At 44.9% G+C, this 16,125-nt stretch overlaps 1 protein-coding gene across 1 annotated transcript in view; it reads left to right on the plus strand.

The window, feature by feature from the left end:
* Nucleotides 1-16,125, plus strand: part of LOC121271595 (protein KASH5-like) — a 99,256-nt gene that overhangs the window by 25,572 nt on the left and 57,559 nt on the right. Inside the window, exons 4-5 of the mRNA XM_041177630.1 lie at nucleotides 1,132-1,193; nucleotides 1,580-1,646. Coding sequence (XP_041033564.1) covers nucleotides 1,132-1,193; nucleotides 1,580-1,646 — 129 coding nt within the window. The remainder of the gene's footprint in view (nucleotides 1-1,131; nucleotides 1,194-1,579; nucleotides 1,647-16,125) is intronic.

The following is a 16,125-nucleotide window of genomic DNA, read 5'->3' on the forward strand; positions in this document are numbered from 1 at the left end:
ATCTCCTTGTACTGCATCAGCAAGAATCCTACTCCAAAAGTTAATTAGTTTCTGGTAAAAGAAAAGCCAAGATGCACATTGCACAGAATTACAGAAGGAGGCCATTCAGCCCATCCTGCCTGCACCAGCTCTCCAAATGAGCATTATGACCTAGTGCCAATGCCCTGCCTTTTCCCTTGTATTTCTGCACACAGTTTCTATTCAAACAAACATCTAATGCTCTCTTGAATGCTTAGATTGAACCCGCCTCCACCACAATTCAGACAGTGCATTCCAGACCTGAACCACTCGTGTGAAGAAGTTTTTTCTCATGTCACATTTGCTTCTTTTGCAAATCATTTTAAATCTGTGTCCTCTCGTTTTTGATTCTTTTACTAGTGGGTACAGCTTCTCCCTATCTACTCTGTCCAGCCCTCTCATGATTTTGAACATCTCTATCAAAACTCCCCTTAGCCTTCTTCTCTCCAAGGAGAACAGTCCCAGCCTCTCCAATCTATCTTCGTAGTTGAAGTTTCTCACCCCTGGAACCATTCTTGTAAACACCTATCTTTTTTACAAACTTTTGGTCATCCTTTCAGTGTCTCCTTTGACTGTGTCTTTTCTTGGGCAGTTATCTACATTAAAGATGCTTTATAAACGCAAGTTGTTATTGTCTGAAGTGCTTTGGTGATGCTTCCGCAGTAACTATACGCATATAGCCCCTTTTAGATGTTCCTTACAGTGGACAAAATGGACTACAGCTAACTGTGAAGCGACATTTTGGGCATTTTACACTGCCACTAATGAGAGTAATAGAGCAGGAAGCCTTTGTGTAAAGGAAGGACTGATTTACGTCCAAATACATTTTAGCGCCTGCCCCCTCACTCAAGTAGCCTTTGAACACATGGCTAGAGATCTGGGTCTTTCAAGCAACCCCATTATTCCCAAAAGAAAAAACTAGTTGAGGTGATAGGAAATAAAATAATACTTGTTACATGTATTTCTTAGTGATAATGAACCATGTTGATTAGGAAGGTCGTTTATGATGAGACTTGGTTTTAGAGATTTTAGATAGTAAGGGTGGTTTAGATTTCCAGTGTTTAAAATATGAAGGAGTTGGTGACTTGACTATTAAAAATATAATCTCTCTAGATTCTCCAGTGGAAAGAATGAAGAGGCTACGTGCTTTGAAAACATTTGCATTTTACCGACAGGTTTGTATAATGTTGTACCAATCTTTAAATGTTAATTGGTGAAGACAGGGTAATGAACTTATCATTTTCAGTTTTTGGGGTTTATTTCCACTGGCCAAAAAAGGCTCTGTGCATAATATTGAAGCAAGGCAACAGATACTTGTGGCAACAATATTGGAAATGTTGAACTTTCTGAAATTACTATACAGGTTAGTTATGCTTTCCCAGCTCTTAGCTGTGTTCACAGGAAGAATAGGTTGGAGGATCACAGCTACCATTTTCTATTTTTGACTTATTTTCCTTCGAGTATGGCCTTCTCCTCTAGAATTATGGGATTATGGAATTAACCCTTGTATTTAATGGTTACTGGCTATTAATTAATTTAAAAAAACAATGTTTTTTCCCAGATAAGAAATCTGATACAACTTCAGGGCAACTGGAAGGGTATGGAGGTGACGTAAACAGAGGAAACCTGTAAGTATCTGTGCAACTATTGGACTTAAAATTAGCAACAATGAAGCCAGCCAGTTTAGTAGTGAACAAGTAGAAGTGTCTGTGGATCATGCTGGCCAGTAGATGTAATAGAACATTACTGTGTACTCAGTACACTACTACGTCATGGATTCTCAAGCTTTTTGCCTCTTGAGGCTGAGGCCCCCTTCTGCAGACCCTGGAACACAAGTATTTTTTTCTTGTATAATTATAAAATATAAGCATAAAAACAGTTATGCAATTACAAAAAACAAACATTGCTTGTCCTTTTATATTTCATGCTTAGCAATTAAGTGTCCCTAATTTAGAGGGTTTCAAAGATTCATTCGACAATGCTTGTACAGAAATTATGCACTGTGGTTGAGGTATATCGCCATTTCCAGTACAGACTAAACCTAAATTCAAGTAGCTGTCATAATATTTCCTTAATTTTCCAGTGTTAATAGTGGCTTTATGTTTTTACTCACACCTCCACTTCCTCAGAGTTCTCTGGCCCTTATGGTTGAACTTGATGAAGGAAGTTCTGTATCATCGCTCTGTGGGTTTTGTTGTTTTGAAGCTGATGGTGGACTAAAAAACTTACTCATATCTAGTAGTTACTGTGTAAAAACAATCATTTTTCCAGTTCATTGTAAGTTATCTTAGATGAAGTAAAAAATGCATGATGTCGCTTGAGAAGCCATTAATTTCCGAATTTTTAGCATATAATAAATACACATGAACCAGGGATGAGCATAAATGACAGCCTTGTCCATGTCCCAAGAATCAGAATATATTAAAAATATCCTAGCCCTCACCCAAATGGGCAAACATAGCATCAGATACCTCACATGGATGAGCAAAGCATTCGAAATGTCAACTCCTTCTGAAGAAATGTTGCCTGCTCTTCGTAGCTGTGTAATGACCTGTTTTCCAATATGTGCACTGTTGCAGTAATTTGGTTTTTACCTCCCTTTAAAGGGGATGCTTTGATAAGTCATATTGTGAACTTGCACCACATTCATTCCTTGTTCTTGGGAGGTGCTGCATGATGAATTGATGGGCCTGTTCTCTGTCTCAAGGGTTATTAGAGTGGTTACCTGCAGATGGCTAAATAGTGACCCCAGCAGAGCTAGACACTGGACGAGGGAAGGCAGAGCCTGTGGCAGGGGCTGAATCAATGGGAGGATGGAGTTTAGGGGAAGAAAAGCTGGGGTGAAATTCATCTGGTTAATTGTCAACATATCTCACGTTTGAGGGAAACTGGGATTTGCTTGGAAGTTGCCGCCTTTCCCTAGGTAAGTTTCTAGGACTAACCCCATACGTTGCTGTCTGGCTCCAGGTTCATATTTCACCATCACACATTAATTTATAACCTCATAACCACCTTCCACTTTTCAGTAGCCTCACTATATGGCAGGTGCAGTGTGGGGCTGTGCTGATTTGAGAATGGGTGCTGCTGTATTTTGTAATGGCAATAAAGAAAGTACTAGTTTTACCTATAAGCTGGTGGACCCCTTGAAACTTTCTCGAGGACCTCCAGTTGAGAACGCCTGCTTTATATCACAATTTTGTTTTTTGTGAAAGCTTTATTTTAGAAACTCACTGAGTAAATATGTGTATGTGGTCCAAAGACTTAAAAATAAATTGTGACCGCTGCCCAACCTTTCTTTCTGGCCTGTTCCCACTAATTGAGGTGAGCTGTTGGCACCATCTATTGGTAGTCACCCCTCTGGGAGGAAGAAATTCAAGTGCTGCTATAGCATTGAAGTGGCTACAGTAACTGCAAATTGTTGTGCAACCACTTTGTTCCTAAGTCAAGTTGGAAAACAAGAAAATCTCACATTTACCTTTTTCAGGGCAGAGAACCTCAAAATGTCAGAGGCATAGTGGAGGTCTTGCTGTCAGATTGCAGCAGAGGAGGAACCAGATTTTCAGAATGACAGGGAGGAGTCCCACAAAGGCTGTAATGTTGGCCCAATGGCATGAGGTAGCCATGCCAGTAACTGCCACTTCTAACGCTCCATCAATATGAAAGGAACACCAGAAGGAATTCAGCGACTTCATTAAGATGATCAGGCTTGGAAGATATAATACTTACTTAAAACTAGGCCTTCTTTGTAGTAATTTTGCTTTTGGCCTCTGAGTGTGCTACAAAGTGTACTTCATTCTTGAAATGCCCATGGAAAACATAACAAATGGGAGCAGGACAAGGCCATATGACCCTTCGAGCCTGAACGATCTCAATAAGATCTTGTCTGAATTTCTACACCAACTTTACTTTCCTGCCCTTCTCCTATATCTCCAAGAAGCACAAGTCCCTTCATATCCCTGTCTCTTACTGCAACTATTCTTTAATTACAACCTCAGAATCCTGGTGGAAATGAGAAACCATGTTGCCAGTTTCCTGCACCTGTCCATAAGAAGGACCCTAAAAGCTGCTGCCGGGTAGCTACTTTTGTCCCAAATCCAAGAGCTCATTGACCATCAGGCATCTACCGCTTATTTGCAGATCTGTGATTATAGACTCCATGTTCGCAGCCCTGTATCCAATGTCACTCATCCATCACTGTAGGGCTTTTTGCTGTCCTAGGCAAAGGACTGCACATGTCACCTTTTAACATGAGGTGTGCAGTCAACAACTGCACAATTTTGGTGGGTTGGCAACCTTTACCCAGTGGCATTGCAAGCAATGATAACTTCGAGACTATCAAGTCCCATTGCAGCCTTCACGTTAATCTGGCAGGAGAAGAGTTCAGAGGAAATGCGTGAGCAAGGTGTAGGCTTCGCAGTAGGGGATCACTACTCTCAATGATAGAACCCCCTCAAGAACTTGTTCTTTTTATCTGCCCCTCAACTCAAACAGGGCCAGTTAACCCTACCCTTATCTGTGCTCCAACACTGTGCTCCAGTACAGAGGTGAAAGACCAGTTCTGTGAGGAACTTGATACTGCTATCAGCAGAATCCCTAAGTCAGATGAGTTGAGGGTGTTGATTAACACATGGGGATATCACATCATTGCTATCACGGAGACATAGTTGAGGGAGGGGCAAGACTGGCAGCTCAATATTCTGGGGTGTAGAATCTTGAGGCGAGACGGTGGTGGGGAGGGGTGTAAAAGATGAGGTACTATCACAATATTGATCAAGGAGTCAATTACTGCAATAATGAGAGATGATTTCTTAGGTTCCTCAAATGAGGTCATGTGGGTAGAATTTAAAAACAAAAAGGAAATCACATTGCTGGGAGTTTACCATAGACTCCCAAACAATCAGAGAGCTATAGAAGGGCAGATATGTAGGCAAATCTCAGAGACGTGTAAAAATTAATAGGGTAATAATAGTAGGGGATTTCAACTTCCCCAGTATTAACTGGGATTGATGAAGTGTTAAAGGCTTAGAGGGGGTGGAATTCTTTAAATGCATCCAGGAGAGCTTTTTAAGCCAGCACATAGAAAGTCCTACAAGAAGGGGCAGTGCTGGACCTAACTTTTGGGCACGAAATCGGGCAAATGGTAGAAGTGTCAGTGGGGGAGCATTTTTGTGATAGGGACTCTGTGAGAACATCTTTACCTACCGCGGGATATCAGTGCAAGAGTAGGTGCGGATCATGAGGCATGGCCCTCCTGCCTCGGACATCATGGCCTGGGAAAGATAAATGAGAATGGTACATAGACTACTTGAGTCTTGCTGCTACCATGAGCTTTATGTAACCAACACACCACAAACTATACCACAAGGTGCCCTGGAGACATTGAAGATCAGGGCACTGGCACCAGCTGGACTTGATCACCACCAGATGTGACTCTGAACAGCATTCTCAACACAGCTACCACAGCGCTGACTGTGATACAGATCACTCCTTGGTGTGCACCAGGGTGAGGATGCAACCCTTGAAATCTTTTCATTCAAAGCAGAAATGCCGTTCTTGTATCAATGTCAGTCATTTGCCTACCTAGATAAAAACCAACAATTCCGTGACCTGAATACTCTCTGGCATTTCCACAGAGTGCAAAATCAAAATGGAACATATTTTGAGACACTATCTACAATACTGCACTCAACTTATGGGAAGCAAGAGTGCAAAAATGCTGATGGCTTCAAGGCTAGCTAATAATATTGTGTTGGAACCTGTCGTTGATGCCAAGCAGTCTGCTCTTATTAATTTCAAAAGAGATCAGAGTGAGAAAATTCTGAATGAACTAATAGCTGCTTGAAGTAAAGTCCAACAGACTGCTAGGCAGTGTTTCAGTGCCTACTGGTTACAAGTCTGCCAGAATATCCAGATGTCCTTCGACACAAGGGTATGTAGGCAGGGATCAAAAAGGCAACAGGTTCATCAGCAAAGACAATGGCTCCATTGAAAATAAGGGCATGGGAGGGTCATCAGTGACTGTGATAAATAGTTGTAGCCATGGGTGGACCACTATGTTTAGTCGTACTCCAAAGGGAGAACACCATAGAAAGCTTGCCTGTCATGGCAAACCGGAATATTGAACCCACAGTGGAGGAGCTTAGCAAAGCCAATGACTTGTCATGGGCAAAGGCCCAGATCCTGATGCCATAGTGCCTGAACTCATCAAGTATAGGAAACCCATGCTACTGCAGCATCTGCACAAACTTTTCTGTCTCTGCTGGAGGGATGGGCCTGTGCTCCACGATATGCATGACGCAGAGATTATGATCCTGTACAAGAACAAAGTGAGCTTCATATGAAAAGTATTTGCCTGTGATGCCCTTATCAGACTGCGGATCTACTCTGCATCTATCCCGAATCCCAGTGTGGTTTCAGAATTGGAAGATCTACAATTGACATAATCTTTTCGGTCTAGCAGTTCTAAGAGAAATGCCGTGAACAAAGGAGACCACTATATGTTACTTTCATGTGTCTCACCAAGGCTTTTGACCATGTGTGTAGAGGGACCTATTTAAGCTGCTGGAGAAAACTGCTGTTCACCAAAGCAGCTCGGGGATCTCCTTTTTCTGTGACAACATGATTAGTAAGGTCAGCTACGACCGGGCAACATTGGAACGCTTTAGGTCCACAGTGTGGTCAAATGGGTTGTGTTCTGGCACCGACACATTTTGGCATATTCTTTGCTGCTGTCATGCTTTCAGGTCATCTGCAGAGGGGTGTCTAGGTGCGTAGCAGAATTGACAGAAAGCTGTTCAAGCTTGCTTGCCTGAGATCCAAAACAAAGGTATGCCAAGTCCTCATCAGAGTTGTTCTACGCTGATGATGCCGTGTCCACGTTTCATAGTGTAGAACACCTGCAGCGGCAAATGGACAGACTCTGTCAAGGCTGTAATGAGTTTGGTTTCACCATCATCATTAGGAAGACAGATGTCATGGAGCAGGTTATTGCTATACTGCCATCTATCAGCATTAACAATATGATGCAGGGGATTGTTGATAGCTTCATATATCTAAGCTGCACAATCACAGCAATCTGTCACTTGTTGCTGAAATCAAGCCATGCATCACAAAAGCTGCAGCTGATATATTCAAACTAAGTAAGAGTGCGGAACAACAGCAACCTGACTGAGAATATCAATCTGCGAGTCAACCACACCCGTAGCTTCAGTGCACTCCTTTGCAGTGGTGAGACCTGGACAACATATGCATCACAGGAGAAAAGGCTGAACAGTTTCTACCTTTGTTGTCTTAGATGTGTCCTTGGCATCTCTTGGCAGGACAAGGCCACCATCTCAGAGGTCCTGGAGTGTGCTAATTTCATCAACATACACTTATTGCTAAGCCAACAAAGTCTTCAATGCTTTGGCCATGATCATTGGGTGGATGGAAGCCTTATATCCAAAGATTGCCTGTATGGTGAATTGGCCACTGGGTCATGATCTCCTAGACATCCATACCTCTGCTACAAGGACATCTGTAAGTGAGATATAAAGATAGCGGATATTGACACTGACAGCTGGGAGACAGTCACTGATGGCTGTGACTGCCTGGAGGCTGACTGGAAGGGCATTGGAAGAGATAAACAGAAATGAAAAACTCAGCTGGCCGAGAAGAGGGACCAGGGAAAATAGAGACCAGCGAATTGTGCACCTTCCCTGCCCACTGTCTTCCTCGACATCAAATACAGCTGAGACCATCATGCCAGAGTGTCAGGGATCCTGAGCCACATCAGACATGCTTAACTCAGAGTTGACCACCACAGCCTAAACTCTTCATCTTATGTAATATCGATGTTGCTGTGCTCAGTGAACTCCCTGCATAAGGGCAGCATAGAGTGGAAGGAGGAGGATACACCATCTGGAAGGGTAAACCAGAGGAAGATCGTCGTATCCATGGAGTTGAGTTCGCCGTCAAATTAGAACCGCAGATATACTTACAGGGCTTCCAAATGACATTAATGAATGGCTCATGACCTTACGCTTTCAGGTTAGTGCCAATGAAAGGGCTACAATCATCAGTGCTTATTCTCCCACACTCCATTCTCTTGGAAAAAAAAAACCCAGAAAGCTCTTTTATACAGATCTGGATTCTCTACTGGCAGCTGTCCCAAAAGAAGACTAACTGATTCTACTGGGAGATTTTAATACCAGAGTTGGATGCAACTACACCATTTGGAAGGGCACCATCAAGAAGGAAGGAGTGGGGAAATCAAATGCCAACTACAATCTAAGACTGCTCCTCACCAAGGGCGCTGAACATGGGCTCACCATCACAAATACACTCTTCAGTTTAGAAAGATAAATACCAAACAATGTGGAAAGATCCCCGATCATCGCATTGGCCATCCTGGATTACGGAATTGTCTATGCCCATGATAAGAAGGATGTGCACATCGCTTGAGCTGTGTGGGGTGCAAAGGGCTGCTGGACAGACCATGGACTTGTCTGCCCCACCATGAACATACGACAAATACCCAAACACCAAAGATACTCAAAGGAATTCAGAAAAAGTTTGAATATCCACATTCTCCAGGATATAAAAACAAGTTAACAATTCCAGATGCAACTTTCTTCCTGTCTTGCTCTCATAGGCTCCAATAATGCCAGTGTGGAAGGGTTTTGAGACAAGATCAAATCTGCAATCCAAGAGACATGCACCCAAATCAACAGGTTTGAGCCTTACATGCACCAAGACTGGTTTGACGAGAAATTCGCAAACTTAATGTCTTGATTGGAAATGCCAAGCATGCATTACATGTCAACATCACGCTGCATGCACCTTAAGTTTTCTGATGATACAAAGCTAGGTGTGAATGCAAGCTGTGAGGAAGACCAAAGAGGCTGCAAAGAAATATGGACAGGTTAAATGAGTGGACGACAAGGTGGCAGATGGAGCATAATGTAGGGAAGTGTGAGGTTATTCACTTTGGTCTTAAGAATAGAAAAGAATATTTTTTAAAAGGCGTGAAACTTTTAAATGTTGACGTTTAGAGAGAGTTGGGTGTATTCATACAAGGAACACAAAGTTAGCATGCTGGTATAGCAAGAAATTAGGAAAGAAAAGGGCTTGTTGGCCTTTATTTCAGGAGGATTTGGAGTATAATTATAAAAAAGTCTTGCCAATTGTACAAGGTTTTGGCGAGACCACATCTGGAATATTGTGTGTAATTTTGGTCTCCATATTTAAGAATATGCTTGCAAGACATAACAATCGAAACAATCCCTCAGTGGCTTGAGAGATCAAATTTGGGTATGCTGCCAACCCTTGCTGAGACAGAAAAAGCTATTCAACAGATGAACAACAAGTTGTGTGGTGCGGACAAAATTCCTGCGGAGATCTATAAAGTTTGTGGTCATGCACTCTCACTCAAACTCTCAAGACCATTTGACAAAAATCTGTGATGATGAGGTACTACCTCCAGACTTCCTCAATGCCATCTTTGTTTCATTCAAGAAGGGTAATAGTCAATCTGTGGGAACTATAGAGGCATATCCCTTCTACCAATTGTGGGGAAGAGTTAGGCACTAATCCTGCTGAACCATCTCCTACCCATAAGTGAAGACATCCTTCCAGAGACCCAGTGTGGTTTCCTACTAACCAGGGAAACCACAGACATGATCTTGGTCACTCAACAAATCCAAAAAAGTGTCTGGCATAACACAAAGACTCTATGTGGTCTTTATTGATCTGTCAAGGCCTTTGACTCCATCAAGCATGAAGCCCTTTGGAAAGTCCTCCAGAGACTTAGGATTTCTAGCAAAATTTGTTATTATCCTGTGACTCCTGTAACTATCAATGTCCTGCGGGTTACCATTGATCAGAAACTGAACTGGACTAACCAGATAAGTATTGTGGCTACAAGAGCAGGTCAGAGGTAGGGAATTCTGCAGCGAGTAACTCGTCCCCTGACTTCCCAAACCCTCTCCATCATCTATAAGGCACAAGTCAGGAGTGTGATGGAATACTCTCCACTTGTCTGGATGAGTGCAGCTCCAACAACACAAGAAGCTCAACTCAGACAAAGCAGCCTACTTGATTGGCATCCCATCCACCACCTTAAACATTCACTCCCTCTACCACTGGTGCAGTGGCAGTCGTGTGCGCCATCTACAAGATATGTTACAGCAACTCACCAAGGCTCCTTCGACAGCACCTTCAAAACCTGCGATCTTCATCTTTTGTATCCAGACCGGCACCAAGTAAGGATGTTTGATTGTGCCAACTCTCTTCACTATCTACCTTGACCTGGTTTTTGGAACTCATTCGTGACTAACTTCCACAAAAGGTCATGGTTGAGTCTCAACTCAACAGTAATCTTTTCAAACTCAATAGGCAGGAGAACCATGACGAAGGTGACACTTCAACTTACAATACTTACAACCACAACTTACAATATATTGATGCACACCTGTGGCACAGAGTGCAAGCAACACTCAGACCACCCTCAACCTCTTCAATTCTGAATACAAAAGGATTGGTCTCTCATTCAACAGCAGCAAGACCAAAATCCTCTACCAGCCCCTCCCTGGACAAGCACCTACACCTCTAGCTATTGTTATCGATGGGAAACACTTCCCATTTCTAGGCAGCTACCTTTCTTAAAAGGTGACCATCAAAGAGGATATCCAGCACAGAATCAGCTGAATCAGCCTCCACCTCTCTTTGAGTGGGAGAATTCCAAAGATTAATGATCCTCTGAGAGAAGAAATTGCTCATCTCTATCTTGAATGGGAGATCCTTTATTCTGAAACAGTGCTCCTTAGTTCATGTTGCCCCAGAGGGGAAATACCCTCTTAGCATCTGCCCTGTCAAGCCCCTTCAGAATCTTGTATGTTTCAAAAGATCACCTCCTACTCTAACTCATTGTGCTTATTTTTTGTAGACTAATGAGTTCTATCTACTGCAGTTCCTATTTGCCTCGTGATTATCAATTTTTTCACACTATTTAATTGAGGGCCATTAAATGAGGAAGACAGAAAGCTTTGGATTAATCAGGAAATAAATACATGCCTAAATTGAAGATGTGGTTGGCTTGTAGCTACAGTACTGTGCAAAACTTTAGTATAACACAATTCCAGGCTTGCTGCCCTGAGAGTAGTAGTATAAGGTTTTTAAAACTGTCCTGAACCTCCCCATTGGCAATGTTCTGCTCGGGTGGCATCTGGGGGTTGGTGTAGTGAATGGGATTTGAAATGTCCTCTGTTGGAGAAGCTTCTCCAATCCTCTCCCTCTCTGGGGCATTGCTGCTCCCAGCTTCTCGGAGCTGGGGTGCGCTGTGCGCTTTACTGCTCTCAGATTCCTGGGCTGGGATGCGCTGGCCTCTTTGGGTTGTGGGCAAAGTTGGGGTGCGCTGCCCTCCTCATTCTCTCCAATGTTCTGTCGGTGCCGCCCTTGTACTTCTTCGTCTGAAGAGCAGCTGCCCTCATCATGCGTGTCAGATGGGAGAAGCCTCTTGCCAGTTGTCTGGGAAGTGGCTTGGTCCCTTCTTAGCCCCTTCTTCCTTTTGGCTTTCTTCACCAGCTGCCACTCTCCCTGCTGATTTTCCGCTGCTTCCTCCTCATCCATTGATTCACTCTCCTGAGGAGTGGGAGGTTCAGTGGCAGTGCTGTTGATTGGCTGTCTGCTGCCTCAATCCTTTCCTCCACCTCTCTCTCCCTGTCCTCCTTTGTCTCGTTCTCACTGGGGGCCTTGGTGGTTGGAGTGTTGCAAGTGTCCTTGGTATTTCCTCTGCTTCCCCCTCGTTGGCTTTGGCTGCCTGTGCATAAGTGAGGCAGCATTTGGGGCAGTTCCTGTAGAGGTGGCCTGCCTTGCCACACAGGTTGCAGCGCTTAGTCTGTTTGCAGTCCTTTGTCTGGTGCCCTTCCTGTTTTCAGTTCTTGCAGAGGGCAGCCCTGCAGTTGGCTGCCACATGACCAGACTTGCCACATGAGCGATAAAGTTTGGGCTGCCCAGCGTAGACAAGGTAGCCACGGCTTCCCCCGATAGCGAAGCTGGAAGGAGGGTAGAAGATGGCTCCCCTACCATCGGTTTTGAGTGTGATCTTAACCTGGCGTTTGCATGTCCAAATCCCGAAGGCGTCTCTAACCTTGGTGCAGCTCCCAACCTTGTCGACGTACCTGATTAGGAAGGTGAACACGTCGGTGACAGGGATGTAGGGGTTGTAGAGATGCACAGTCACCACATGGTCCCGTTGCAACGGCAGAGCAAAGAGCAGCTCCACCGTCAGGATCTCCGTCACCATCACCATCTCCGGCTGGTCTCTCTTCTCCTCAAACACCTTCAGGAACTTGACGCAAGCTGCCACATGCTTGAAAGTCACGTCGAAACATTCAGTGCAGGGGAAGTCTGGGAGGAAGTTGATCTCCTCCACTTCAAATCCACACGCCTTCAACAGGATCCGCTTGATGAAGAAGGCCCGATCCATGGGTGCTCCTCCTTTGCTGTCTTTCACCATCACCTGGACGGTGTTAGGTACCCCATGGTCTGGGGCTCGATTGGTTATAGCCACCGCTTCACAACTACAATTGATCTTAGCCAAAAGGCGGAGAAGCGATCTTTCTCCCAAAGTGAATAACTTTTTTTTTGAAAAATATACATTATTCATAAAATATCTGGAATAACATTCCAAACCATTTCAAAATCACCATCACATAAGTACAATCAGATTCAACTTTTACACAAGGTGCATCAATACAATCAATGAATGTTACAATCATTTCAATATAGTCAATGCAGGCAATCAGACAAAGGTATTGGAGTTATCAACATACATCATGTTGCACTCTGATCTGCTTTAATACATTTATAATACACTTAGTATTCACTGCATACATTCATTTTGAGCTGTACAGCCCGAGGCGCTCTCAACAGTTCCCAGCCCCTCGGTGCACTGTGGCAGAACGGTCTTAAACAGCAACCTTTCCCCATTGCGCCTTTGCGGCGGCTGCCCCAAGCTTTAGTGCGTCCCTCAGCACGTAGTCCTGGACTTTGAAATGTGCCAGTCTGCAACACTCGATCGGGAACAACTCTTTGCCCTGGAAGACCAACAAGTTTCAGGCAGACCAAAGAGCGTCTTTCACCGAGTTGATGATCCTCCAGCTGCAGTTGATGTCTGTCTTGGTGTGTGTCCCTGCCCATAGAGCACAGAGTCCTGTGTCACAGAATTGCTTGGGATGAACCTCGACAGAAACCACTGCATCTCTCTCCAGACCTTCTTTGCAAAGGCACAATCCACAAGGAGGTGAACAACGGTCTCGTCCCCACCACAGCCACCTCGAGGGCAACGTGTAGAGGGGGTGAGACTCCTGGCGTGTTGGAATGATCTGATGGGGAGGGCCTTTCTCACCACCAGCCAAGCTACGTCTTGGTGTTTGTTGTAAAGTTCTGGTGATGAAGCATTCTGTCAAATGACTTTGACAATCTGCTCGGGGAACCTTCCCACAGGATCCACCCTTTCCTTTTCCCGCAGGGCCTCTAAGATGTTATGTGCCGACCACTGCCTGATGGACTTGTGATCAAAGGTGTTTCTCTGCATAAATTTTTCCACGAGGGACAGGTGGTATAGCACGGTCCAATTACTTGGAGCGTTCTGCGGCAGCCTGGCCAGACCCATCCTTCGCAACACCGAGGACAGTTAGAACCTCAAAACGTAGTGACACTTGGTGTTTGTGTACCGAGGGTCTACACACAGCTTGATGCAGCCGGACACAAAATGAATATCTCCCAAAGTGAATAACAGCACATTTTCCCAAATTGTACTGCACCTGCCACCTTGCTATCCACTCAGCCTTTCTATATCTCTTTGTAGCAGTCTTTTTGGGTGGAAGTTTCCATGCTCGCTGGCGTCGGGCATCAAGGTGGGCCTGAGTGGACAATATGGTGAGAAAGCCAAAGATCTTTCACGATGTTGTGAAACCAGTTTGCAGTTGTTTGCTCTGCCTGTCAATGGTGGGCTGTGTTTCCTGCCACTGCATGTTGAAAGCTTCATTGTAATAAATCTGCACATCATTATAGGCACAGCGTACCAGAATTATCCCCCCACGCTGGATCATCCGGGTATCATGCCGACGTGTTTCACAAATGAACATAAGTGCTGTTCACCTGGCGAGCTGTGCTTTGCTTGAGATTTTGAGGCATGTTTGCCTACCGTGCTTTGGGCAGCGCTCTCAGTCATCAGCGCCAGGCTGTGCAGGCAGCACCACATCACTTTTAGGAGGGCTCGTGGGCAGGTCTCTATTTATGAGACCAGCTGTATGCAGGGCTTTGGGTTGCCAGGGAAGGAGGAGAAGTGGCCTGAGGCAAGGGAAGAGGCTGCAGGGCTAGGGCATTACTGGGGAAGGTGGGTATCCCAGGGTGTTTTTGGGAACACATGTTGATCTGTGCAAATGGGCTCAAGAGGTTGAGGGCTGAGAAGGCAATATCCAGAGGTGATGAGTCCAGATGGAGATGTGTGGGTGTTTTGTTTTTATTCATTCATAGGTTGTGGGCTTCACTGGCTGGGCCAGCATTTGTTGCCCATCCCTAGTTACCCTTGAGCAGGGTAACTTCTTGAACCGCTGCAGCCCATGTGGTGTAGGTACACCCACAGTGCTGTTAAGGAGGGAGTTCCAGGATTTTGACCCAGCAACAGTGAAGGAATGGTGATATATTTCCAACTTAGGATGGTGAGTGACTTGGAGGGGAACTTCCAGGTGATGCTGTTCCCATTTATCTGTTGCCCTTGTCCTTCTAGATGGTAGTGGTCGTTGGTTTGGAAGATGCTGTTGAAGAAGCCTTGGTGAATTCCTGCATTGCATCTTGTAGATGGTACACACTGTGTCGGTGGTGGAGGGAGTGAATATTTGTGGATGTGGTGCCAATGAAGTGGGCTGCTTTGTCATGGATGGTGTCAAGCTTCTTGAGTGTTGTGGGAGCTGCACTCGTCCAGGCACATGGGTAACATTCCATCACAATCCTGACTTGTGCCTTGTAGATGGTGGACAGGTTTTGGAGAGTCAGGAGGTGAGTTACTCTCTGCAGAATTCCCAGCCTCTGACCTACTTTTGTGGTCACAACAATTAAATGGCTGATCCAGTTCAGTTCCTGGTCAATGGTAACCCCCAGTATGTTGATAGTGGGGGATTCAGCGATGATAATGCCATTGAGCGTCAAGGGGAGATGGTTAGGTTCTCTCTTGTTGGAGGTGGTCAGTATCTGGCTCTTATGTGGCGTGAATGTTCCTTGCCACTTATCAGCCGAAGCCTGAATGTTGCCCAGGCCTTGCTGCATATGATCATGGACTCCTTCAATATCTGAGGAGTCATGGAGGGGTGCTGAACATTGTGCCATTATCTGCAAACATACCCACGTCTGATCTTATGATGGAGGGAGCGTGTTGATGAGAAAGCTGAAGATGGTTGTGCTGAGGACACTACCGTGAGGAACTCCTGTAGTGATGTTCGGGACTGAGATGATTGACTTGCAACAACCACAACCATCTTCCTTTGTGCTTGGTATGACTCCAACGAATGGAGAGTTTTCCACTTTGATTCCCATTGACTCCAATTTTGTGAGGGACCCTTGATGCCATGCTCAATCAGATGCTGCCTTGATATCAAGGGCAGTCACTCTCATCTCATCTCTGGAGTTCAGCTCTTTTGTCCATGTTTGGACTAAGTCTGTAATGAGGTCAGGAGCTGAGTGGCCCTGGTGGTACCCAAACTGAGCATCAGTGGGCAGGTTATTGCTGAGCCACTTGGATAGCACTGTTGATGACACTTTCCATCACTTTGCTGATGATCGAGAGTGGACTGATGGGGCATTAATTTACTGGGTTGAATTTGACCTGCATTTTGTGGGCAGATATATCTGGGTAATTTTCCACATCTCTGGGTAGATGTCAATGTTGTAGCTGTACTGGAGCAGCTCGGCTAGGGGCGCGGCAAGTTCTGGGGCACAAGCCTTCAGTGCTATTGCTGGGATGTTGTCAGGGCTCCTAGCCTTTGCAGTATCCAGTGCCTTCATTCGTTTCTTAATGTTACATGGAGTGAATCAAATTGGCAGAAGACTGACACCTGTGGTGCTGGG

The sequence above is a fragment of the Carcharodon carcharias genome, chromosome 31 (genome assembly GCF_017639515.1).
Source record: "Carcharodon carcharias isolate sCarCar2 chromosome 31, sCarCar2.pri, whole genome shotgun sequence".
NCBI classification, from domain to species: Eukaryota; Metazoa; Chordata; class Chondrichthyes; order Lamniformes; family Lamnidae; genus Carcharodon; species Carcharodon carcharias.